Source organism: Micropterus salmoides, unplaced genomic scaffold, assembly GCF_014851395.1.
Source record: "Micropterus salmoides isolate LMB-PRFRI ecotype aquatic unplaced genomic scaffold, ASM1485139v1 Ms_hic_scaffold_8, whole genome shotgun sequence".
NCBI classification, from domain to species: domain Eukaryota; kingdom Metazoa; phylum Chordata; class Actinopteri; order Centrarchiformes; family Centrarchidae; genus Micropterus; species Micropterus salmoides.
This window is the reverse complement of record NW_024044570.1, coordinates 25,243,692-25,270,254: the sequence shown is the minus strand read 5'-3', so window position 1 is coordinate 25,270,254 and position 26,563 is coordinate 25,243,692. Positions and strand designations below refer to the sequence as shown.

At 41.1% G+C, this 26,563-nt stretch overlaps 1 protein-coding gene across 1 annotated transcript; it reads left to right on the top strand.

Annotated features, from left to right (window-relative positions):
- The first annotated feature begins 1,966 nt into the window (after nucleotides 1-1,966).
- si:ch211-236l14.4 (SITS-binding protein) lies at nucleotides 1,967-24,406 on the top strand. Its single transcript, XM_038705337.1, is given in 12 exon segments — nucleotides 1,967-2,261; nucleotides 2,338-3,004; nucleotides 5,028-5,199; nucleotides 14,600-14,807; nucleotides 15,014-15,164; nucleotides 17,773-17,970; nucleotides 18,384-18,652; nucleotides 18,794-18,930; nucleotides 19,606-19,727; nucleotides 21,498-21,677; nucleotides 21,854-21,989; nucleotides 21,992-24,406. Coding segments are annotated over 11 exon segments (2,079 nt in total). The 5' UTR covers nucleotides 1,967-2,261; nucleotides 2,338-2,533; the 3' UTR covers nucleotides 22,027-24,406.
- The last annotated feature ends 2,157 nt before the right edge of the window (nucleotides 24,407-26,563 follow it).

Below are 26,563 nucleotides of genomic sequence, written 5' to 3'. Positions count from 1 at the left end.
TAGTGACACTGAATTAAAATTAGCCAACATGATCAGTATACAGTTTAGGTTTCAGAAAGTTATGACAAACGATATGCTTCTGTGAGAGCTAAGAGTTGAGAATGGCTTTGTATCGTACATCCGCATGTATGTACTTTGAGGCAGCATCCGTAATGTCCAACAGTAGTCCATACTATGACTTGACATTATAACTCCAGACACAATGGATGTTGACAGTCCAAATGCCAACAAATGCTACCTTCGACCAATCACACCACCACCTGCTACCCTTGAAGTAGCCTACTCATAAACAACATTCCTCCCCTCAAATGTCTTCTGTGCACCACATGAGCAACACAGCACATTAAACCTCACGCAACCTATAATATATTTTGATATATCACAACACACCCTGAATCCACTGCAGGTTCTTGTATTGTTTCACATTTTGTTTTTCGTGTGATTTTCCTAAAGCACTAGCAATGGAAGACGTAAAATATGCCAGTAAAACTTATAACAAACCCAACACGCATTATGTAAGTTAGAAAATCTCTGTTGGCCATAACATTTTGGATGCTGTATGTAGGTTAGCCCTTCGGCCAAATTAGTGCTGTCTATCAGGGCTAGTCTGTATCACTTGCAACATATAGAGGGTATGCGCATGATGTCACAGAACACAGTTACGCTCACTGAGTGGCAGAAAGACAAGCAGCAGCGTTAGCTTGAATCAGCTAAAACACAAAAAACACATCTAAAATGGGAAAGAGTTGGCCCACTGGTTCTTTGGTAAGCAGTTAGTATCACTTGCTTTACTCCCAGTTTGCAGCAGCCAACGCAGCCATGGTAACAGATGTTTTGCCACTCAGTCCAGCGTGTTCCGGAAGGGGAAGTGACGCATACCCTCTATAGAGATGCTGATTTTTTTTAAATATATTTTAGACTAAAAACCACCCTAATTATTTACATATCAGGTCCTGAAAGTGTGGAACTGCGACAAATATTTATTCTAACAACTCAGTCTCAATTTCAGCATCTCCTAAATATGACTTTTTTCCCCCAGATTTATGAGAAAATGTTTTCAGTGCAGTTTCACATGTGTCAGAATTGGTCAGAAACCAGTATCACTATATTGGTAAAAGTAAAATAAGGCAGATAACAAAACAAGTTGCAGGAAAATGACACTAATAGAAAGATCATCTGGATTTCAAAGAAGTGAGCTCTTCTCATCTTGGTGACTGATTTTCAGTTTATTTAGAGAAAACAGGATCAGACCTCATGAGCAAATATTTTTTGGAATGGATTGACTATTAGGTTATGTGTTTTGTTTCCTTTGTTTGATCTATTAGTCTTTTTTTCAGTGTCTAACAGCATGTGATAAGGAAGGTTCAAGAAATTGGATGGTGTGCTTCTTTTGCTAGTATCCTAAAGAAGTATTCTCAAGAACCTGGAATGAGATGGCAAGGTAGGTATTGTAAATGTAAGGGTGTAATGGAGTAAAAGTAATCTATGAAGAGTTATAGCACAGAGTACTGACCCTGGAGCTGGAGAGGTTTAATGTCACTTTGTAAACTAAGCAATACTGTCAGTACAAACTGTCCAAAACCAGATTAACCTGTATATACTAATAAATCCCTGGATCCAGACCAAATCTCCAAACACCAACTCCTTTCATCTAATTCCCGGGATAAGTGGAATAATTATAAATCGCTGAAAATGTATTCTTAATCTCTGGATCAGTTTAATTAAGTCTAATAGATGTAGCCATTTAACTCAACGGAAACGCAGAAAACAGTGTTCACTGCTTTTAAATTTTCCACTGCTTAGATCGTTGCAATTGTGGTTTCGAAATCAATTTCAGATACCACTTTTTGCTCTCCATTAAAAGGCTAAACACGACAAGATCAAAGTGCCCCGACTTTGCCATGCCCAATTGACCGTCTACCAAACCACCAGATGACAAGTCTCCACAGTCTTTACGCATGGAGGGCGCATGGAGAGTTTGCGAGCACGTGTGGGGGTTCCTCCCTTCCAGTCTGTCCGTGGCCTCCTCGCCCCGGTATGCAGATCCAAGACTCAGCCAAACCCTCCTGATCCCCTATTTCCCTCTCTCCACCTTTCCCATGAAGAAACAACCCGGCGTTACGTCAGAAAGTGCAGGGCAAGCAAGACAGCGTCTTAGGAGCTATTCGTAGGCATTGCTGCCAAACCCGGGGCTGCTCACGAGCTCACTGCAGCCAATGCAATTTACAAATCCAACTCTTTTAAAGCAGCAGCAGTATGTGGTAAGTCAATTATTCATTCATACTGTTTCATTTCCTCGCTGGGATTTTTTTTCTCACAGCTTTCTTCACATGACAGGTCTCTGTTGCTGGCACAATTGCGCAAAAAAAACCCAACAGTGTAAACAGTGTAAAGATAAAGAGTAGGCTGGTTTACCCTTTAGCCTCACTGAAAACACCATGACATGATGAAGCAACAGGGATTTTTGACGCACAGAGAGTTCTGCAGCATTTTTTGCATTTGATTCTTTGCTGATCTGAAAAAAACAACAACAATGCCCCACGCTCGAAATAGGAACCCTAGCCCCATCCCAGAAGTAACATGGGACACGGGATTGAAGGAGATGAACGAGACCTGGAAAGGAGCTATTGCCTGTCTCGGGGTGGCCGTCTTCTTTGTCATGACCATCGGGATCATATACTGGCAAGTGGTGGACCAGCCCAACAAGAACTGGATCCTCAAGGGGACTTTTAGCGGACTGATCTGGGAGAGAAGAACCCAATCGCTGGTCATACAGACCCTGACGGAGGACAAGACCTATGTGGAGATAGACGTCGGGAACGTGGGGAACCCCGACATCGAGGTTCCCTTCGTGAGGAACCTGTGCTGGCTGAATAAAACAGAGTTCTGCTATACGTGGGACTCGGTGGCCGAGGTGAAGATCTCGCTGGAGGTGAATGAGGAGACGGAGACGGAGTGTTACAGCATGACTTGGGCGCCGGTGCACTGTCATGTGGAGCTGAAGGTAAGGTTTCTCTGTGTGTGCACTCAAATGTCGCACTAAACACAGTCAGGGTCTTGTGAAAATTTTAGACAAAATGCGATGCGCAAAAAGCAATTGTTAATTGGCATGTGATTGCGCCGTGGCTGCTGTGATACTGGTGTACAATGTAAAACACAACGAAGACCCCGGTCAAATTCCCAAGCGTTTTTCTCACACAAATCACTTACAAGACGCTTTGTTGATGATGCTGATGATGTTTGTTTTACATGGGTGATCTTCTACCTAAATCTTAACCACCACCTTATATGAAATTGTCAAATCACATGACTGCATTAAAAAACAAGTGGAAACTTCAAATGGAAATTAAATAAGTAACAGGCCTTTTTGCAGTATGCAATGTGAATAATTCAATGCCATAGAAAAGTTGGCTCATTAAGAATACAGCAATTGAGGTGTGATATTAATGTAATTTTGATGGTTTCTCTCTGGTCGGATTTGTTTTTTTTGAAACGTAATTAAATGCAAACTGACTGGATCTTACAGACCAAAAAAAATTAGTTTGCGTGATTCCCTCATCTTTTCTCTTTTTTTACTGCCCTCGATTTAACTCTATTGAGCAGAATACATTTCGTGTTAAATCTGCTTCGTCACAGTTGTTAGGCTTTTTGTACATGCACAGTACCTACTGTACCCCCCCCCACCCTCCCCCCAGCTTAATTATCAAAGGCATTTAACTATGGGGATGTTTGGGTAGGTTAATCTGTCCCCACTGGAAAATTCCTCGCCATAACTCCCCGTCATGTGGCGCGCCTGCACACAGAAAATCTTTCCAAACTAAAGTCGCCTTCATTTTTCTAATTTCCAAAATCCTGCCCGGTGCCTCTCAGGTGACCACTTGGCACCTGTTTTGAACCCCCTTAACACAGGCCAGATTTGCTAACATGACATAAATGAGCTCCCCGTTTGCGCATTTCCCTACCCCCACGTGTAAAGACGCTTTGAGGAAGGACAAGCTTTCTCTTAAAACACTTATGCCATTCAATCCCTCCTGCGTGCGATGCTTTCTGACAGTCTCATGTACCAGCCATCACATACCTTCTTGTGTTCTGCATTTCTGCACTTAAGTAATAGTAACTTGCGCTGAATGTCAAAGAATCATCCATACTCATTAAAGTCAAATTCACCTTATACCTACTCATAACTGAAATTTACATTCATCGTTTACTTTTAAGTCTGCCTTAAGCATTCTCATGCTTCTATAAACTTTTTGAATTACTCACTAAATGTGTGTGGTGTTTTAGATGTGTGTTTGAGGGTTCTAAATAAAAAAAAACCCTAACCATACCACTGAATTTTATTTATATATTATATTAGGCCTATTCCTTTTCCAGTCAGCATCAATTTTTATATGTTTAGCTGCTGTTTCAGTCTTCACACTGTCTTCATTAAAGGGTGATTTTGGCATTTTTAAATCTCGGCCCTATTTTCACATATTTTGGTGTTGAAATGACTGATAGGTTCAACATTTTTTGGAATTCCTGCAGTAGATGGCTTCAGCCACACTGCAGCGGCTGCAGCATATTCCTTCGGTGCAATTGCGCCCTTAAAAATAACGTCCACGAAAAGAAGCACTTTTTGAGTGAGGCTCTCGCTGTTACACCGGGTATCAACAACATCATGTAAAGGATCCCCACGGGTGACTCCCGGTGACACCTATTGTTTTAACAAGAAACAGACGTTTTGCTCTAGGACAATTATCGCTCTGAAAACTCGTGAGAGGCATGTTGTTGCAGGAAGATGACGTTGGAGAGAGGAGTTTGTTGTGTTCTGAAGCCATCTAATGCACGGATTCCAAAACTTTGTGCACCTACAGTCATTTCGACACCAAAATATATGAAAATAGGGCTCAGGTTTAAAAAAAAAAACAAAAAACACCGAAGTTATCCTTTAATGTTAACCCTCGGCTACGTCTTTCTTTATGTGTCTTTGTCTCTCACACAGTTTGTTTTTGTGTGTGGTTGCATGTGCATGTTCATCCTTTCAGGACTGCTTCTCCATGACCAATGTGTCCTGGTACGGCGGAGCCAGTGTTCGGGGTCAGACCTGGCCGATCAACAATCAAAACGCCACCACGCAGCCCTTCGTGGTGAGTGATCTTAAGGACAATCCCTCTGGCTTTGGCTCTGCCCTGGAACGCTACTTCCTGGGCTCATCAGGTGAGCGGTCTTTGTTGGAATTATCATTTGTGTGAACTGAGCTTTACTGTTAGTGGAGACTATCTCATCAGCAAAAGTGAAGTCATGATTTTTCTTCACACCTATAGGTCTGTTACAATAAAGAATACCATCATCATTAAAATGATGTTTTTCCACACCTGCCTTTTGTGCAGGGTTATCTGACCCTTCATCAGCCGTTTACATGAATCCCCATGAGGGAAGCCCTGTGGATGTTGTTGTGTTTTCTTAACCCCACCCCCTCAACCACGGGTTGTGTTTGAGCTGAGAAGAATGGTCCGACCACCTCCAGAACCAGTGTCCCCAAAACACAGACCACTGACTGGACAGGAGGGCTGTCCTACAAATAGAGTGTAACACAACACTGTCTATGGCATCTCAGTTTATTAATTTAGAGATTAGACTACAAAGGGAAGCAAAACACCTTTAGCATCTTAAATTAACTCTTAGGGATACTGGGGTAATTGCCTTTTGTTTCTATTAAAAGGGCAGGCTGGATGAGGGCCCTGCTGACTCTTATAACTCACCAGGTTATTTTTGGGGTGTTAAATTTTATCTTAGGGGGCAAAGGGGGGAGGCAGGGACCACTGGCGGATGTGAATGGTTAATGTGACTGATGAGGAACGTGTGTGTGTGTTTGTGTGGTAGTGGGTACAGCATTAACCTCTGGGACTTTGCTCTCAAGTTGTCTTTGTGTGGAGTTTGTTTACTGAGTTGCTGCTCACACTAACACATTTTTATCCTTAAAATATTTTTCGATAAAATATTAGTTTTACAGTCACACTGGCAACATCACAAGCAGAAACGCAAGACATTGAAAAACCTCATTGAGCGGCATCTACATCAGGCCAAAGGACGTGACATCAGCCAGTGACACGATACAAACAATAATCTATTACGGCCTCACTGATTGTTAGCAGTAGTTTCAAACATATTCATGCACATACTGACAGATACAAATGCACACACACCCATACACATTTTGGGAAGTTATGTAACACAGTGGCAGGCATAACAAGAGAGTCACATGACTTAAATCCCTTTTCCACCTTGTGAGGGTACAGTGGTAATTATCAGGACCCTGTAACCCTTTGTTTCTCAGTTTAGCTTTGTACAGAGTGAAAAAACGCACAGATGAGATGAGATCCCAATGAGAACAACTGTTTGAACATTGCCAAGCAACCACTCACAGACACATACTGTACATAGCCCCAAACATAGCAAACTGATGCTCAGCGATGACAACGATGCCTATTGCAGCATTAAAGGTATATTTAACACGATATCTTGCTTTAAAGTTCAAGGATGTTTTTGTTTTACTCACTTAACATGCGCATTTGCCTCAGAGAGAATCATTTTTCACAAAACAAGTTGCAGTAAATCTTTCAGGACGTATAGAAATGTGTACTCAGCTGCTTTCCTGTTTAGGATCAGCTAAAATTATTACTGATAAGTGATGTTGATGAAGCTGGACAGGGCAGATCTTGGCCTCACTCTTCAAGCTTGTGAGTTAAAAATGAAGGAGACCTAACAACAAGTAGGTAACAATCAGTTAACATGAAACTCTCATCGTGGACGGGTCACATCCTTTTGTTACTCTCCTGCTCTGTAACTGAGCACAACCTGAAGCTAATAATCATGCGTTTGCCTCATTTATATTATTCGCACGTGCTTCAGTTTGTACTATACATTAACAAGAGGCTTAACCATCAGACTTGTAGGGTCCTATGTTGCAGGTAGCAATGTGTTTTTATTTGAACTGCAGTGAGCCCCAGGGGGAGGATAGGCACAAAAATGAAATGTCAGACAATCCAACGATGCACTGCTGTTTTGGTGTTACGTTTTTCTATACACACCTTTCATACTCAGACAAACAGTTTTCATACATTGTATGAAACTCTTGTCTGTTTTCATTTCATTTTTACCAGTGGATATAGAACAAGAATACAGTTTAAAAATTTAATTATGTATGTAAGTATGGATTCATTATGGCAGTAAAATGCCAGTATGGCAGACTAATAACCAACTGTCTGGTTATTACTTGCATCCACAGCAGTGTGCATCCTGGATGAGGACCGTGATTCATCCCCTCATTTCAGGGGCAGGTATATGTTCTATTTGCAGTCTCTTTTTTGTGGAATGCACACTGCACTGGTTACCTTGAATAGATCATTGATCCTGTATAAGCAGCCCCACGCTCCTGCAAAATAACCGTGCAAGCGTCTGTGCTCTCGTGCACATCAGACTGGTTTGTTATGGCTCATTATTATGCTAAACTTGCAAACAGTGATAGCTTGAAGAGGCAGTGGACATTGACTTCTGTGGAAAGCTGAAACACAATGAAATCTCTCCTCTCTACACAACCAAACAGCCTCAGGGCCACCATTATTTCATCTGAAAACATCACAATATCTGACTGCTGCAGCTGCATTTGCCGTCTTCTTCCTTCCAACAGCTCTGACAAAAGCAGAATCTGAAGCGTCACATTTTAAATTGCAATAGATGACTGCGGCTGCGATGAACAGCATGATGCGGTACGGTCATAACTGTGTTGTTGTTGTGGTTAATAGTGGTGGGACAGGAAACAATTAGAGAAGCTTTTATGGAGAGAGAAAAAATCCACAGTTATGTGTGGATAGTAAACAGGATCGTTATGGGGAACTGTGAGTTTATGCAACCATGTGAAGGCTTAATCAGATTATTGATTTGTTCCTAGTTTTGGCAGTGAAACACTATTATTTTTGGACTTTAACTGACCAAAACTAATTAAATGCAGACCTAAAAATCTCTTACAGCACGTAAAATAAACATATAAAACAACATAAAAAATGAATCCTTTATGTACACTCAATGTCATTTCTGACCATATTTTGCATTTGTTGTGTTTCCAAGTAAAATTGCACAAAAAACACAGCTTGACTGGATTGACCATGTTTGATACTGGTCTCTAACAAACCCAATTTTAATGTACTTACTAATGTAAAAATTTTTTTTATCATTTTAATTGCACACAATGCACTTGTCTGTGCTTTGCACCGATAGGGTGCAAAAATGTTGTATGACGCTCCCACTGATCTCACAGTTTTACTCTAATGAGTTATGAGTTCATGCGAGAAAGCAGGCGTGCCTCTCTTCCACTGAGTTTCAGTCAGGTTAAAAAAGAACTGCAGTATGTTTGTTTTCCTAAAAACAGCTTTGTAGAAGGCAGAACTCCAGTGGTTCTAAGAGTCACCACATGTGTCCTGTTGGTGAATTATTTCTATAATAATGGACTAACAAATAATCTGTTAAAGTATGATGCCTTTTCCCCTGATTCTGCTCTCTACAAAACAAACATACTGCAGTTGTAGCTTAATATTAGGCATCGCAGTTGTGTGAGCCCACTAGCCGTTAGTGATATTTTTGTTGTACATGCAAGACGTGTGTGCATGGGACCTGTCTTCACTGACTCTAGTTAGTCATAGGAGCACATTATAAATGAGGTAGGGAATAAGGAGCTGTGACGGATGTTACTAACCTAAGAGGACCCCTGGGGACGGTCATAGAAAAACGGACAGACTGAAGCATAGAGCGACAGAGCAACAGAATGGCCACATGCTGTGCAGTAATGGCTGATATTATAGAGAATTGAGAAAAGAGAACAAAAAATTGCAAAGTAAAGAGGAAGTCGAAACAGCAGAGAGACAGGAGAGAAGATATATGCCACTGTGCTATAAAGTGACATTTGAGAGTGTTGCCAACTGGAGGAACTTGTCAGAGCCCCACCTGTCTTTATCCATACAAAAACAACTGGGCTACTAAGAACAGATTAAATATCACTGAAGCCACATCCTGCATTAAAACATAAGAAGGGACTCTCAGGGAGAAGCTGTCCTAAAGTTTTAAGGGTTTATTCCTACATTTTATTAACTGGAGGTCTTAAGGATATGATTTGAATGAATGGGGTTTTAGTGAGCAAATGTTAGCAGAAATATTCTTTGATAAACTGTGCAGATACTTATACTTATACTTTAGAAAATAATTACTACACAATGTCAAATCACATGACAGTAATCAGGTGCTGCCTGTTGGCTCAATACAATACTGGAGGGACTTACCACCATAGCAATGGACAGGGACTCGAACTGAAAATGCACCGTTAATTCTGTTAATACATAGATGCTGATCATTTCTGCTCTACAGTATCCCTTTAGGGTCAGTATTTAAAATGAAATAGTCCTGCATCAAATAAAATTGATTATAAATTAAATTTAAACCATTTAATCTATATGTGGATCTATTTGTTATTTAAAGTCACTTGAACTTTATTGTTCATTAGTATATTATATATACAACAACATCTTTACAGTGTCAGTTTAAGCCTTGTTCTGGCTTATAGCTATTTTATAGTATCTTGCTAAAAATCCCTGTGCTATAACACAGCTCTGTTCAGGCAGAATATTTTTGTAGCACAGCTGTCAGTGTTTTGAATGAATCTGTAAAAATGATGGCAATTTCACATTTCAAAACCTACTTTAGCTAAATGATGGTCACCTATATTTCAGAGATTATAGTCATGCCACACCTTTGTGTGTCACACCTTTGTCATTATTATGTGGAAAGATCATAATAGCAAATTGTCAGTAGGCGAATCAGAACATTGCTGCCATTACTGAATAAAAAAGGAAAGAGACACATGGCTTTTTCAATGCAGGCATTATAAATAACTAAATAGTTAAAATGTTTATTTGAAATCAGCTATTCTAATGCGTAAGTAAAATAAGTAAAAAACAAATTGAGTACAATACAAAAAAAAAAATCTATCCATGTATGCATGTTAATTATCCACACACTGATATGATGTATTCATTTGCTTATATTAGATTCTGTATCATCCTATTTGGGATTTTAACACACAAAGTGCAGCTTATTTCCCCCTTTTTTTGCTTTTTATCACCCAAATATAAAACAATATGGGAGGTTAAAATATAAGAGCATGAAAAATTCTCTTAGTCCTTTAATATGAGCATTATTCATCTTCAGAGGGCCTCATCCTTTCGAAGTCCACCTGCAGATATATCAGACACATAGCTTGGCTCTCATCAAAGTTTCCCCCACTCATCATTACAAATAAGGGCTTGGAGAGATCCTATTTGTTTTCACAGCAGGTCGTTGTAATGAGTGAGTGTGATAGCTCCAACTTTGACATCACATAGCTCTCTTGCGCTCAGTCGGAATCCCATAAAAGTAATTTATCTACTGTGTCTTCATATCTGCCTTTCCCCCCATGCTAACTTTTACAAAGTGAGCATTGGAGATTCGAATCAGATTTCATTTCTGCAGGACTCATATGACTTCACAACAACTCCGGTATTAGACTGTCCCCTACACACACACATATACTGTACATGTCCAAATGTGGATACACATTATCTCTTTCTTTCTTTCGCTCTCTCTCTCTCTCTCTCTCTGTCTTTGTCTCTGATCTCTCCTGATGTTCATTTTAGTATAATGGTTTCTCACTATCTCCCGCTCCTTTTCCTTTCTTTCTGCCTCTGACTCAATATTTCCATGTGGGATCCAAAGAAATGATACTTTACTGTTCCTGCTCATTTGTTTTTTGGTCTCTCGGAGGGAACCAGCCAAGCACAGCAGACAAATAGGGATACAAGTTATTTAACCGCCATGGATTTTTTTCTTTCAGATAATGATACTTAATCAGCTTTTTTGATATAATAGAAATAAAAAAATGTATTTCCGTTATGGTACTTAATGGTGAGCAATAGCAAAGGAAGCAAGGTAACCACAGACAGAAAAATAGTCAAAATGTGAATGTTACTCTACAATCTTGAGTAAAAAACATCTGAGTCATACGCATATAGAGATAAATGCTCGAAATGTGGAGGCGGGCACGGGAGACAAGCTGTCCCAAAACACATCCGTGTGTTACTCAGTAGGTCACCAGGAGGTCCCTGGGCAGCTGCCCTGAAACCTCGACTCTCCCGTCAAGTAAGAGGTGAAACACTTTAACAATGACTCACTTAGCCAACTGAAGCGTTGTTACAAACAAGCTGTCATCTCCTGTATGAGTGGCTACTGTATGAAAATCATCCCACAAAATTTTCCACTGTCGACCTCCTACCTAATAGTTTCCATCAAGGACAACAAGCAAGAGACCGTAGAGAGAGACTTTTTAAATGGAGGATTGATTGATTGAGTGCTTTTGTCCACTGATGTAATACAAAATATACAACAACACAACACGAAATCAGTCAGTGGTGTCAGTTACTTAATACTGAGCTACCTTGTACTGCAAGCATTTGTTTACCTGAAATAAGCCAAAATCTATCATTTAGGTTGTATGAGAACATTAGCACTGAACTACTTTAGCAGTGTGCGACTGAAGTCAAAGAAAAGGAAAAGAAAATCATTTTAAATTGCATTATTCATATTACTTGTCTGATCTATTGTTAAACAGAATGAAAAATTTTACTTGGGTAATTTGTACAGAACACAGTGTCTCACACTAATAGATGGTAGGACTAGAGCAAACAAAGTCTCTTTAGTGTTTCATTATTTTTTCAATAAGTCGAATTGGAAATTTACTACCATGGCAAGCTCCCAGTTTTGTGGCCATCACAACTTTCTTGAGGTTGGGCACAGAAACTAAGTTTCCATTGTTAAGGAAAAGCATGCCAGAAAACACACACTTGCAAGCACACGCACACATACATATTTAGCATTTGAATGCACCTTCTATAACCCCAGTCTAGTGTGCACAGGTGTCATAAATAGTATAGTATAAATATGACAGGTAAAAGAGTGCAGCCCATCTGGTCCACAGCAGCAGGGAGTCAGGCGGCAGCGTTTTTCCTCCAGGCCAGCCATTCCCAGAGGGCCTAGAGGTCACATTAAAAACTCCCTGACCCATCAGAAGGTGCATGGGGTCACCTCTGCTACCACCTCTAGACGTTTAGCTCATACCGAGCGAGAGACAGTGCAGAGCCTTTATGGCCCTAAAAGTCCTGCTCTGTTTTTCTTGGAAGTCCACGGTTTCCCATTAAAGGAAGTGTGTGTGGATGTGTGTGAGAACACATATATATTCACGTATGTAAAGAGGCAACCCAAGGTTGCATGATTGGTATGTTCACTCAACAGCTGTAAAATTGAGGCATGTGCGTGTCAAATCGTTCAAATCTGCCCAATAAACTTATTTATACCTTTCTACTTATTTCTGTCTGCTGCTTTGAAGTTGAGCGGATACGGTCAGTCAGGCATACAATTTTGCTTTTGAGAGCTAGTGGAAAATATTTCAGGGGAAGCTTGGCATGTTTAAGGAACTGTTCTAAAAATAGGGTCCCCCTTTAACTCCTGGGCACCCCACCTTGGCTGTAACTCAAGGCCTCAAACCTGCTTCACTTTCTTTAAATAACACTTATTGATTCCTTGCTCCCGTCTGGTATATGCATCTAGAGGTACTCTTATTCAGTCAAAGATATGTGTCTGTGTCGTACAGAGTGACGTAAGCAGGGTTAGAAGTTCATTTTCCATCAGGACATCCCCCATACTAAAAATGCATACATACATGCAAAGTGCTTTAAGTATGTATAAACACATAAGACAGGATTTAGCATATTTAACGTTCAAATCTGCATGTTTAGTCAAAGATGGAAACTCAAGGTGCAGCTGTTTTGTCATTTCCTTGAGGCCCTGCAGTGTCATTTCTCATAAACATTAAATATGACTCAAGAAGGCATGCTTGCAAACTTAAACTCTACTTTCCACCCCGTGTGCACTTTGGTAAAACACGCTGTTTGCAGCCTGCTGTATCTGCACATCATTCTACAAGGCTGCTTGGTGTCTGGTGTACTCTGGTCGCCTCTATTTCCACTGCCTGCATTCCACCTCCATCCTTCCATAAAGCTATAACATTTTCTCCTCTGTCCCACTTTCTACTCCACTTTATATGTACAGTATTGAAATGCACAGTTTCATGGCATCTTTTCTTTATTAAAAATGAATTGAAGCCATTTTATCCCTTGCGATTTAAATATATAACAGCTTTTCTAGCAAAAACCTGCATTTGTCTGCCATTATGAGTCTTTAACAGGCAGTCGGGTGGTGACCTTATACCTTGTGAGAGGCAGCTGAGGAGCTACGAGTATCTCTTTGACATTATCCATTGCGAACACGTGAGAATTACCCTGAGGTTGAAGGATCTTCACCAGGGTTTATGTAGTACTTGAATACTGATCTCTGAAACTATTAATCTGATTATAAACCGTTACATGAGTTTCCTGCCTGCTCCTGGTCCCTGCCTGCATGAGAACAGTAAGCCCATTGAAACTAGAGAGGGTGGCAGAAGTGAGCCAAGCTCTTAGCCTGGGTTCTCAGACTGTCTGCCTTGCTTTGGAAACAGGTCTTGCACCCTAATCTGTTCATTGATCAGCTCCAAATCCCAAATCCCAGTTTGGCTACTTTGAGCAGATTGTGCAAAAACTGGAGCGACAGTGAGTCTGGGTTGAAGGCTCTGGTCTATATGGGCTGGGTTCTGCTGACCTGAGATGGGACAGCAGAGCAGAGTAGAAGGTAGTTAAGGCTGGGAGGGAGAAGGTGGGAATCCGGACGGGTGAGAAGTGGTGAGGATAGGGGATAGGGGTAACTTGAGAGGGACGAGGCATTCCTTGCAGGGCAGCTACATCTGTGGACACAATTATCCGCTTTGCATAATCTCATCATTTCACGCAGCCTCTGGAAGGTCATATATACGTACAGTAGAGATTTTTAGAAGGCTAGAGTTGTCTCATTTAATCACAGGTGTTCTAAGTTTGTCTTCCATGCTGGTTTTGTCACAGAGAGAGACTCGGAGATGTAAGGATGAAGTTCATGGGTTTTTTTATGTTCTGAAGAAAAAAACAAATGAAAGCATACGTTCATATCCAAGACCAATGTGACTTTCAATATATATACCGGTTACCTAACCCTTCTTCTATCGTTGTGTAGTGTAACTTACCTACTTAGAAGTTGCCAGCAGTGCCAGGGGTAAACTCATCTAACTGCATACTGCCATATCTCATTCTAGGTGGTGTTTTTCTCACATCTGAGTGGAGGGATATCAGCTGACACAGCCCACACTCTACCTCCCACAACACTCCATCCATCATCCTGGTCTCAGTAACACTCATATATGTCATTCACTCATGTCATAAAAGATGAATCCGCAACGGACTGTCTCATACCTACACTACCTTTTATTGCTTTGCGTCAAGGCCCACCTTATACATGTTTGAAGCAAAGACTATTTTTATTGTTATGATTAATTCTCTGAAGTAACAGTTCTGAATTTCTGACAAGTATGATATGGGGAACTAACATCCCATACCGTCTGCTTCCTACCACACAGGTGTTGCTGTGCTTGTATCTCCAGATATTCCCCTGCAGCTGGGGGTGGACAGTAGACAGCAGTTCTGCCTGCAGTCATTGCCCAGTATGGAGCGTCTCCCTCTGCAGTACACTGTGTGTGTGGCCTACGACATGAAAGCTGCTCACCAGGAAGCAGTGCAGCAACTCTCCCAGCAGAGCAGGGAGCTGCCCAACATGAAAGCACTGTGGTTAGTTCAGTTTAGATTAAGATTAGTGGAGATGAGGATTTCCTTGCCTCGTTTACTTATCATAATGCCAATAAGTTAAACAGTAGTGCATCTGTTGGGTCCAGTGAGCACTGACTGAAACTTTGTGGGGGTTTAGGGAGTCATAAATATCCACCCATGTCCCTCAGAGCAGCAGGTTCTGTATGATCGCTCTGCGTGTCCTATAGGCTGCCATTCTGGAAGCTGCTCACCAATGTGGATTCAGGGCCGAAGGTGGAGAGGGAGCTGAGGACCTTCTCCAATCGTCTGAGGAGACACCAGCTGGGGGAGGGAGTCATCAGTCTCAATGAACATTCCACCACCCTCCTCTCTGACACGGTACATGCGCCTCACTGTTCTGTCTTTTACCCCCAGCCTCAAAAATTTTTGCAGGATTTTGCGAAGGCAGACCTGCACTGGAGGCACTAAAGAAAAATCTCACTTGGAGTTAAACCTCAAAGTGACCGAGCCAGAGAGTCATAGTTTTATGTTAGATTGGAAGCAAGGGAAGATGTGAGTGAAGTGATGTAGCTAATAACCTCAAGCTTAATGTTCTTCCGACTATGTGAAAAAAAATACTTTCATCTCAAAGGTTGTAGCTATATAGCATCTCACCATTTTTTTCCTATATATCAATGCATCTTTAAATGTAAACTACTGAATCAAAGGGCAAAAATGTGATAGAGAATCCACCTAAAAACACCACACATTTGACAAAAAAAAAAACTGCTAACAGACATCCTGTTGGTTCAATCTTCCCTCTTTGGGTTACACCTAATGACCAACCGGAAACACACAAATTCAGAAAGTAAAATATCACTTCATTGGGCCTTTCACACTCTTTATTTTTCTTCTCCATTCAGATTTGTCAATTATGTGACACTTTGAAGAACAGTGTTTCCTTGGCTCTGTTCATGTAAATTGAACTCAATCTGTGAGACATTTGTACCTCCAGAGAAGCTGTTCCTTGAATAAGGTTTGTATCTGTAAAGGTATCAGTGTTTAACTCTCTGTCCTACCCATGGAACCTCATTAGCATACAGGATAAACTACATAGTATACAGTGCAGTAGCTAACTTACATACACATCTCTTTTAGTATGTCTTTAAGCGTTCTTTTATTCATCCTCTCCGCATTCACATAATTCTTGCGACATGTAGTTGCAGACTCGTAATCCTCCTGTTCAACCATCTGGGCTGTTAAGCTGGTGAGGGTTCACTGGTCAGAGACTTAAAGGTGGTCAGGGATAGAGATAAAAGAGTTTTCTTAAGTAGATTTCCAGAGTGCTGGAGACAATTCGGGGAGTGAAGGAGGGAGGACAGGTTCACTGAAATGTCACAGCGTAGAAAAAAAGATGGTTTACGGCTTTACCTTCATATTGAAAACTTTGTTTCTCTGAGGGCAGACCACTCTACCCGCAGGGCACTTTTTGAATGATATCTTAAAGCTTGTAAATGTGATATATCACGCTCACCTAATATGTTTCAGGTGTTCTAAACTTGCTTAGCATATCTGGTGTGTTTTTGTTTTTATGGCAAAATTGGCAGGTGATTTTCTTCTAGTCTTTGCAAGTCGATGTTTATTATTGTTTCACAATTATCCAGTTACTTCCCTTGAATGTTGTTGGGAACTGCCTGGAAACAAGACCAGCAGGAGTTCAGTCAAGTGAATTTAAGTCAATACCAGGTGATATTCCATTACAATACAAATATGGTTGAGAGAAGACAAACAGAGACTCTCTCAACTGATTTCAGGTTGCTCTGAATGTGGTAACTGTGGGATGGCGAAGAATTGGATGTGTTGAGATTAGAAGGGATTTCAGCCAAGACTAACTTGAGTAGGTGTTCCTGACCCAGCATGATGCTGTGATCTGACCCAGACCGTGCAACAGAAGAGGAGGCAGAGGAGTTTCTATCCAGCAGAGAGGCATCTCATTATACAGACACAATGCTTACAGTACGTTCCTAGAACTAGCTCTAGTTCAGAAGGCGTAAAACGAGAGGGAGAAAATCGGAGGAATAACATTTGAGTTCATGGATGCCATTTAGTGAACAAGAGTTTCCTTCCCCCGCAATCAGAATGTTTTTTTTTCTGGTACATCAAAGATATTAAACACCCGTTTTGTTGGCTCTACACCTCCCAGTCCCCCTCCATAAGTGCCATAAAGACCCAGCCAAGCGTACAGTGCTGCATGGAAACTTAAGGAACTTGACGTTGTGTGTGACGTGGAACTCTCTAACAGAAGTGTGACTTGCAACAACGGTAAACTTTTACAAGTATTCATAAATTATCAGTCACACTGCATCTTTTCTTTTCCAGTGCCTTTATTAGTTTGGAAGGACTTTGGAAGGTAAATTTGGGTTATTATTTGCCACGTCTCTAAACTTATTCCTGAGACACTAAATAATGCAGCTTTTCACAAACCTAGTTTAAAAAAAAAGACCAGAAGCTAGCCTATGTTTTGGCCTATTTTGACCTATTTTGAATTTTCAAAAAAATTAAATATGTGCTAATACCTTTCTACCCTTTCTTCCCACAGCAGGTTCACCTCCTTGGGGTCAGTCTTTGTATTCTTAAAAGGTTTTGTTTCACGGTTATGTAATCTGAAATCTCTGTTTGACTTTGCCCTGTAAATTCCAAAGGGATTATGATATATGATAAACGATTCTGACAGAGGTAATGTTTTCGCAGCTACTAGTCTGCAAAGCAATGTGCCCACAGGAGAGAGATCAGTGCGTCAGTTATGAAGCTATTTGTCACACTGGTTTATGAAGATTTGAATTGTTCCATTAGTGCATCATACTGTTAAAGGTAAATTATTTGGATGTAATGGAGGCAGTTATTGTTTCAGTTATTGCTAGATGATGCTGTTATTAGGCTGACTTACTAATGCAAAGTGTTGACATTTCTGTGAATGCAGTTAGTGCATCTCTCTGTCTGTCTGCAGGACCACGACTACCTCAACAGCAGGAAAAGGGGGATGTCCAAGAGACTGACCAGGGACCTCCCACTTGTCAAACTTCTTAACATTTCCATCACCCTGTCCCCTTTCCTGGGCGTGGGCACCACGCAGTTCCACACCTCCCTCATGGATGGCACCGAGGCCTACTGGCTCAGTCTTCCCTCAGACCCCCAGGGACAGCTGGTGAGTAGAGCACTGTCATGCTCCTGTAAAGTGCTAAGCTGTGTTCACAGTCCACGCAAGGTTTCTTTGATTGCGTTCTGGCCACTTCCTCTACATTGTGATTGGTCCATTCACAGAAAACATATTCCAATGTCTAAAACATTGAACTTTCCACAAGTTATAAGAACACTCTACTCTTTATAAAAAGCACACAGACAGAAGTTTTTCCAGAGTGAACTCTTTCTATCTGCCTGTGTCCAATCACAGTTTGATAAAAAGCAGTAGGGTACAGTGATGTGAACATGGCCTAATCATTATAAAAAAACATTATTGCAACAGCAGAGGCACTGTGGTTCCTAATTTATGACCAAAATAGAAAATGACAATAGTGTAAAATAAACTCTGATAGAAAATCCAGTTACTTTGTCTCTCAGATCCCTGTGATGAGTCACTGGCGAGGAAAGTTCTGTGTAAAGCTGAATATCACCAACCCAGGAGCGGTGAGCTGGTTCCTGGACAGAGTGGGTTCCCTGCAGGTCCATTTGGGGATGGAGTATGTCATGCTGGAGGGAGGAGAAGGGAATCTGTTTGAGGAGCAAGCCCTGCGGTCACCACAGGCTCTCTGGGGAGACAAGTACATCAGCCAGCTGGCCGACCTGGCCACAAGGATAGGAGACTCCACCATTGTGACAGCAGGGACACGGTAATGCCCTCAAGCATCTTGTTTGTATGCTCTATCAACTGCCACTGTTTGTAAAGAGGGATACATTTTGAGATTGCTCCTTCTGTCCCCATGTCTTTTTAAAGCCTGCTTCTGCTTTTTGTGATGCTCTTTGTGTCTCAGATCGAGCCACAAGCCTCTCTTTGTCAGGATGACCCCCTTGCTGTCCGACTGGAGCCCAATGGGCTTGAAGGGCATCATTCCCTCCCTGCTCCACCACACTCTGCTGGGATACAACTTCCTCATTCCTGATGCAGTAGGTAATACCACAGCCTATGGCTCACTTTTCTCACCTCTAACAGTATTGTTACTGTGCTTAATATTTTGCGGTTACATCACATTTTAAAAAGATTCTTCACTGTTTCTCAGAAAAGTGGAGAAAGAAAAAAAGTGTATCACTATAATATTCCTAATTCCTGTGATGGCAGATCACAGCCAGTTAAATAGCTGATGTCTATGTGAGAAAAGTATTTACTTTGAAGTGGAGAAAACAGAGCCGTCAGTACTACAGACAGGATAGATGAATTACACTCGGACTGTTAATTTTGTATGTGTATAAGCCAGATGCAGAATGTTACAATACCTCAGAGAGTCCAAAAATAAACTAATTAAATCATTTTTACAATGATTATACATTCATTAATCAATGACAAAATATGTACTGTATATTTATTTTAATACGGAGAAATCAGAATAAAAACTAATTAAGTAGTCCATTGTCCCTTACAACAAAGTGACATGATTCAAATATTTCATTATTTGAACACAAGAATATTTCAGTCGTCTCAAGGCAGGGGTACACATTATGAGGCTGTACAGTTCACTTTGCCCACACGTCTCCATCCAGGATCTCACCCAATTTTGAATCTGCCAATTTTTAAAAAGCTAAAAGAAGAAAACTTTCTCTGCCTCTGCCCATCTCTCTCTCCCTTCAGGTGGTACTCTGTCTGGAGACCTGGTCACAGACGAGGAGTTGTTCATCCGTTGGCTGGAGATCACAGCATTTCTCCCTGTTATCAGCTTCCACACGCCACCTTGGGTCTTTGGAGAGGACAGGGTAAGCAAACAGAATTTGATGTAAAAAAAATCACATTACAAACTAGCCAGAGCACCTCACGCACCCTGACACACTTAACCCAGCAACTTTTTCCTCTTTTTTTTGGCCCACCCTGCCGCCCTGGGCTGAGATGGCTGTCATTACATCTTCATCATCCACATTAGATGTAATTACAACAGCAACACCCTAGCAGGTTCACGTTCTTTTCCAGGCTTGATAACAAGATTTTGTTTCACTTGTGTAGATTTAGAGTGGAGAGATCATGTGAAGTGACGTGTGAACGCTGCAAATTAAATGTTCTTAAAGGGAGTGGGAGATTATCCCCCCACCCGAAGGAGAGGCAGGACTAAACCCTGTCCATCTCCGTTGGAAATCAGGAATGTACTTTTCACCGTGCACAGCAGGAAAACAAAGCCTACAATCTCAGAGAGTCTGGTGACAGATAATGATACTTTGGACAATGCGGGACCCAGGCTCAGGTTCTTGAACAGACAAGCACTTGCTGCTTCTAAAGATGGTGAAGGCTATTTTTCCCACTCCGCTGCTCTTCACTTCTTCCCTCAATAGGAGCAATTGCTTGGCCCCCTCCCAACATCACCTGTGGTTTAGAGTCCATCTGTTCTGAATTACAGTCCCTCCTCTAGATTTACGGTTCACTCTCACTCTCGAGAGCCACTTCAACAGGAATGATAATGAATTTGAGGACAAGTCTTGGAAAAATACTTTATTGTGGCAATTAAGATTTCCATGAGTAACTGACAATTGTGACAGAGTGGGAGTGATCAACTGCTTTTTTTTTCCACTAGGAGAGGACCAAGGCAGCAAAATATATTGGTTGTGACTCGTGTTGCGTGACAAAGATAAAAATAGGCCTTTTGGACAGCTAGACATTTGACAGCAGCAATGTTTTCCATTTTGGTCTCTTGCATGGCCTTCAATTTATAAACTTGGATGAAGTGAGACTGGGAAGATTTTAGAGGAGAATAGGCTGCTGCGTTACACATAATAAATAAGTCTTTTTATTCGTGTTTTACTGTACTTTAAATGTGGCACACCTTTATTTCCAGAACGTGTGATACTTGAGTCAGTCATAGACAGGTCACAGCAGCGACTGCATTGGAATCAAATAGCAATAAAACCTCAAACCCACACACATGCCTGGCTTCTCAATTAGAGAAAGATCCATTCAAACCCAGGCTGTGACTTCAAGCTCATTCCTACAAATGTTCCCATTTCCCAACTCATAAAAATAAATTTTTTATAGATGCGGTCAAGTTTTGTTTTTGTCACGGGACACTGAAGAGGATGTGACCCTTCCAGGAATGCTGGAGACAGTTTGGCCAGAGGGAGACAGGAGAAAGACTTGGACAGTGTTGAACTACAAAGTCAACAATGAGTCAGTTCTGTCTGCATGTCTGTGCGCAGAGATGGCATAAATGTCTTTTGCAGACCTCACTGTCAATATTATTCTAGTCCTTAAATCCTTGTGGCAGATGATTCAGTTCAGGAAGGAGCTTGCTTTTTTTTATGTTGGTTTCAGTTTCTCAGTTGCTCCAGATTTCTTGAAAATGTATTTGACTGGATATTAATAAAAGACATAAGTGGTTCTGAAAGAAAGGGGCAGACCATGACTCTAAATACACTTCTTCATAAGCAAACTTTTATAATGACAAGATCAGGTCCTGGTTATGAAAATACAGGATTATGCAAAAATACAAATAGACTATTACACTTGTAATCCTCATTATGTTTATGTTCTTCTCTCCATAGCTGCTAAACCTAACTCGGACCTACATAGCAAAGCACCAGAGGGATGTGGTCCCACTGATAGAAAAGTATGCAGAGGAGTGGCAGATGACGGGAAACCCCATCTACCGGCCGATGTGGTGGCTCAGTCCCAGTGACCCCATGACCTTCACCATCGATGACCAGTTCCTCATCGGAGATGAGGTGACTTAATGATGTTCTGATGGGAAAGGATTGAGTTCCCTCTGTCAGCATCCAATGTACTTGGCATCCAATAGTGTATGAACTCCCCCCGTTACTTGATGTCTTGCTAATTAAGTGTACTATCTCTCTGACATCTGAATTTGTTTTACCAAACTGATGTGTATGTGTGTTTCCAGGTCCTGGTGGCACCAGTGGTGGAGAAGGGAGCGGTGCAGAGGGATATTTATTTACCTAATGGAGGCTTCCAGTGGCAGGACAGCCAGAATGCTCAGGTGTTTGATGGGGGGACGTTCTTACAGGACTACCCTGTGCCTTGGAGGAGGTGGCCGTTTTCTTACGGAGAAGCTGAGTCATATGACTCATCCTTTTACTTTTTTTGAATCAAATTCTTTTAAAAAAATACTTGTGCTGTTCTCAACTTGCACTTTTCCACTAAAGACCATTGACCCTGTCTCAAGGCCCTGTCTTGAGATGATATGTCGAAAGATTTTTTTTATATACCTGCACTTTACAGTTCAAAATGATTTGTGTGTTGTTTTTTCTTTGTGACAATGTTTTTTTCTTCCTTTTTTAAAATGTTACTTGGTTTTACCTCTTGGCTGATTTGTTTTCGGACTTTTTGATCTGTTATGCCTTCTTTTTTCTTTTTTTTTGTTCATATACAAGTTCCGGAGAAATCTGTGTGTTTACATACTGCATTTCTACAGTCTTTAAATTTTTAGTTGCTGCTGGCTCTCTTGATAAGGAGGAACAAAGCAAACCCCTAGGTTGCTTAAAAATAATCTGAATCTCTCAAGAAGACCAAATGAAGATATAGAAAGACAAAGGAAATAGTTTGAAAGGGCTTTTTTGGGGAAATGCATATTGGGAGGAAATTAGCTCAGAGAAAAAGCCTCGCACCAAGACAGACACACCGTATGTCTTGCTCACTAATCGGAAAGGCTTTTACTTGAACTTATCAGGCCAACAGGCTGATGTTTTATGAATGTATCTCAAGTTAGGGTTTGTCACTGCTTTACAGAGTCATCAGACACGCCAATCTGTCACCCCTTAGCACTTATTCTTAAAGTAGTTTAACTTAATAGATCAACATACCACTCTGAACATGAGGCCAAGCCTCTGAAGTTGTAACCCTGGCTGTGTTTGAATTTAGCCTTTACTGTCTTGCTAAGCTGCTGAAGTAAGGGTTTTAATTGGGCTGCTCATTCATTTTTTTACTAACTCTTTCTGATGCTGTGTTGATCTGCGCTTTCATGAATGCACAATTAAGTTCTACAGAAAGCCTTGTTGACGACACCACAGAGGTTGAAAGGAGGTTTTTAATAGATGGTTAGACATGTTGGGATATATATGGATATATGAATGTGAAGCTACTGCCGGTTCGCTTAGCATAGTGTAAAGACTGGAAATACAGGGAAACGGCTAGCCTGGCCCAAACGTAACAAAATCTGACCACCAGCACGTCTAAAGCTCACTAAAAGGTTATATCTGATTGGTTTATCTGCATAAAAATGAACTTTTGTTTTAAAAAGGGTTACGTGTTGGACTATTTTCTTGGCCAGAAGCAATGACTTCCTCCAGTTTCCAGTTCTTATGCTAAGCTAGCGGTCTCTGGGCGGTAGACTTTATATATTTAGTGTACACACAAGAGTGGTATTAATCTTCTCAAGTCTCAGCAAGAAGGCGGATAAGCATGCTTCCCAAAATGTCAAAGTACTCCTCTAATAGGACGACACGGGAAAAGAGCACTTCAGACCCCGAAATACATACAAACAAAGCTCTCATAAGAAATTTCTATCGCAGCCTTCTTGATTTTTATCAGAAATTGTTTTACCTGAGAAAGTTTACCTGACACTTAAAGTCACAGAGGTGCAGTGGCCTCTTAAACCCTGATGAGTGATTACATTTCTGCCCTCATGTATACCTTCAATTAGCTTACTGTCTGGACTGTCCTTTTAATCACATCCACTTCAATCGCTTGCATTATTTCAGTAGCGTTACTTATGTAAGATATTTTTAAAATTTGGTTTGAACCCTGACTAAATTCTTTAAGCAAATGATATGTACTTTGTGATTATATGCTAAACTAGCCCATGGATACCTTTACACCATGATGCATTGCTATGTACAGTTAGTTGAGAATGCTCTGGCAGTGCTTTTCTTTTATTAATTTGTTCCTCACAAGACAATCTTAGCTGGCCAGCAGTGATGATACAGACTCTGAAACTTTATCACTTAGTGAATGCTTTACCACTAAACTGACTGTGTAACTTTGATCTAAACAAGTTTACTGTATCACCTCCAATACTCAGGTCTACTGAAGCTTATCACATCACCAAATGTCTTAGTGCAACGCAGTATGTTGTGAACACATCAACGTCTTAATCTCTCCTAGAGCTGAATGTACAATGGACAAACTGTGATTTCCCAACCGAGCCCTTCGTGTGAAGAGCTTTTCCCGTTCTAATGCCTTTATGGAATGCTGTGGTATGTTCACGTACAATTTGCGGGAAGAGCTTTAATGTGTTATTCCTTCCCTCTACAGACCGAGCGAACCATGTGCCTTAATATGCCACTATTAAATCTGGACAACACGAGTGTCTGGATTATTGCAGTATCAGCAATGTACATATTACGATGACTGTGCCATTACAAGTGTTTTTTCTCTTCTGTAAATCAGAGAACTTAGAATGATAACGTTGCAATAAAGTTTACATTTTCTTACTTCACTTCCTCGAGTAATTTAGTGCTTATTTCAAGACATCTTAATGTTGTATATTAGCAGTGAACACAGTGGGGCAGCAGGGTGGACAAGTATAGGGAGACCACCTTTAATGTGGATGTGTGGGTGGGGGGGTTAAGCGCTCCATCTCAGAAAACACCTGGTCTGCTTTTGCCACAGTGCTTGATTTTATGTGCCCTTTCTGTGGTCTTGTTGGTTTTCTTTGTGCACTTCGTATTCAATGCCTCTGAGTGTTTGACTATCCATGCAGTGGACGCATGACATGTCAGTCTTACCTGCCACCTAGGATTGTGGGACAGGCACCCAGAATGCCCCTAAATAGAAATATGCAAAAATGAAAAATTAATAAATGAAGATTTTATGATGTGAATTAAATGTTTTTACTTTGTTTTAATTTGTTGCATCCATGTCAGTGTCTGCTTGCACATGTGCGTGCTCCTGTGTGACTGTCCATTTGTTAGCAGAGCTCTTATTATTAACACTCCTCACTCCTTCCTTCTCATGTCAGAAAGTCCATGTCTCTATATCCATGAGCATGCTGACGACTAACGTCTCCACTAATTCCACTTAAACCTAATAAAAGTTATTTATAGCTTTGGTGAGCAGGCAGTGGGAGAGATTCTCAGGGGAATCACATTCAGCTCAACCTCCGCTAAGCTTCTCCTCCTTACCTTCCTCTCCTGCTCCCCCTTGGCTGAGCTCCACCTTGGGGCCCCAGGCCCTGCTCCTATAGCGCAGTTAGACAGGTGCAGCTGGCCACAGACATGCATGGCCCCTCCAGGCCAGCGGCCGAGCTCACCCTCTCCGTTTACACCCTTGCCTTAATCACTTTGATTCATACGGCACTTTTAAAAAATCCGGGTACAGTTCTCAGCCAGATAAAATTCACAAGACATACTAGTGTGGCTCAGTGGTTTGTGAGGTGATGAAGTTACAGAGCAAGAGGCTTGAGAGGACTCTGTTCTTCTAAGGACAGAGGAGGTTAGAGAGCTACAGTCATCTTAAGTTAACCTTCAACATGCCATATGATTTTTATTTTCTGTTAATGTAAGTTGGCAATGTTTAATATTATGTTGTTTCTGGAATTTAACATTTTTCCCCCCTAATCTGTGTATGTTAGTTTTTTAAAGGTTTGATATAGATCTGTCATTCTGAACAGTGAAACTCTCTCGGTGAGGTCCATTTTAATATAAAATCGTGGCACAATAACACAATTCCTTCCAGAAATGTTGCGGTTAAAGACATCCACCCTTAAACTAACATTTAGTAGCAGGAGACAGCGGTCCAATTATTTTTTTCCTCATTCACTGAATCAACATGTAACATTCAACCCAGTTAGTTTAAGGCATAATGGAGCCTTACGTAAGTTGTCCAGCAGTGCAGGAAAAACAAATTGTCCTGCCAAATCCCGAATCAAGAATGACACAAATGATCTAGATACAGTAGCTGCAATTCTCCATTGTTAACAGCTACCAGTGATTACCACCAGGCAAAACGGGAACATCCCTGCTCCAATGAATGATTAGCTTATAAAACAAGATAGACAACATTGGCTTCCCTCTCTTCTTTGAGGGTGTTGTGGAGCAAGTGGCGCATGAATTAAACTGGTGACAAGCAGAGGCCGCAGATCTCTCCCAACGTCTATTTTAGAAAGTGCAAGTCAAGGTTTTAGGTTTCAGTGTCTGCTCTTGAGTGAATGGGTTTTCCAGCTTGGCCATTAGGTGTACAATTTAAAGGCTTGTTGTCCAGAAGCCAGCCAGTGGAAGTCTGTTGGTTATGCTATATGCATTTGCTGTAGTTTGCCTGCCTTGTGTTTTGAATAGTAAAGAATGCTGCCTTTCTCCTTTGTGTACATCCTAATCAAAAAGCCAGTGCACACTTGATGGTTTTGATAAAGACAAAGGTATACAAAGGTCTGGCTTTAAAAGTGATCTTTCTTCTTAAGTGGCCAAACGGCAGGTTCCCACAGTGGATGAGGAGTAAGTAGACCTCAGGAATGCAGTCTTGAAATGTTGAAATGCCTGCTATCGAAAGCTGAGGGGCAGGGTGACATTGCGGTGGGTAAACTATTGTGAAGGGTGTGTGTGTGTGTGTGTGTGTGTGTGTGTGTGTGTGTGTGTGTGTGTGTGTGTGTGTGTGTGTG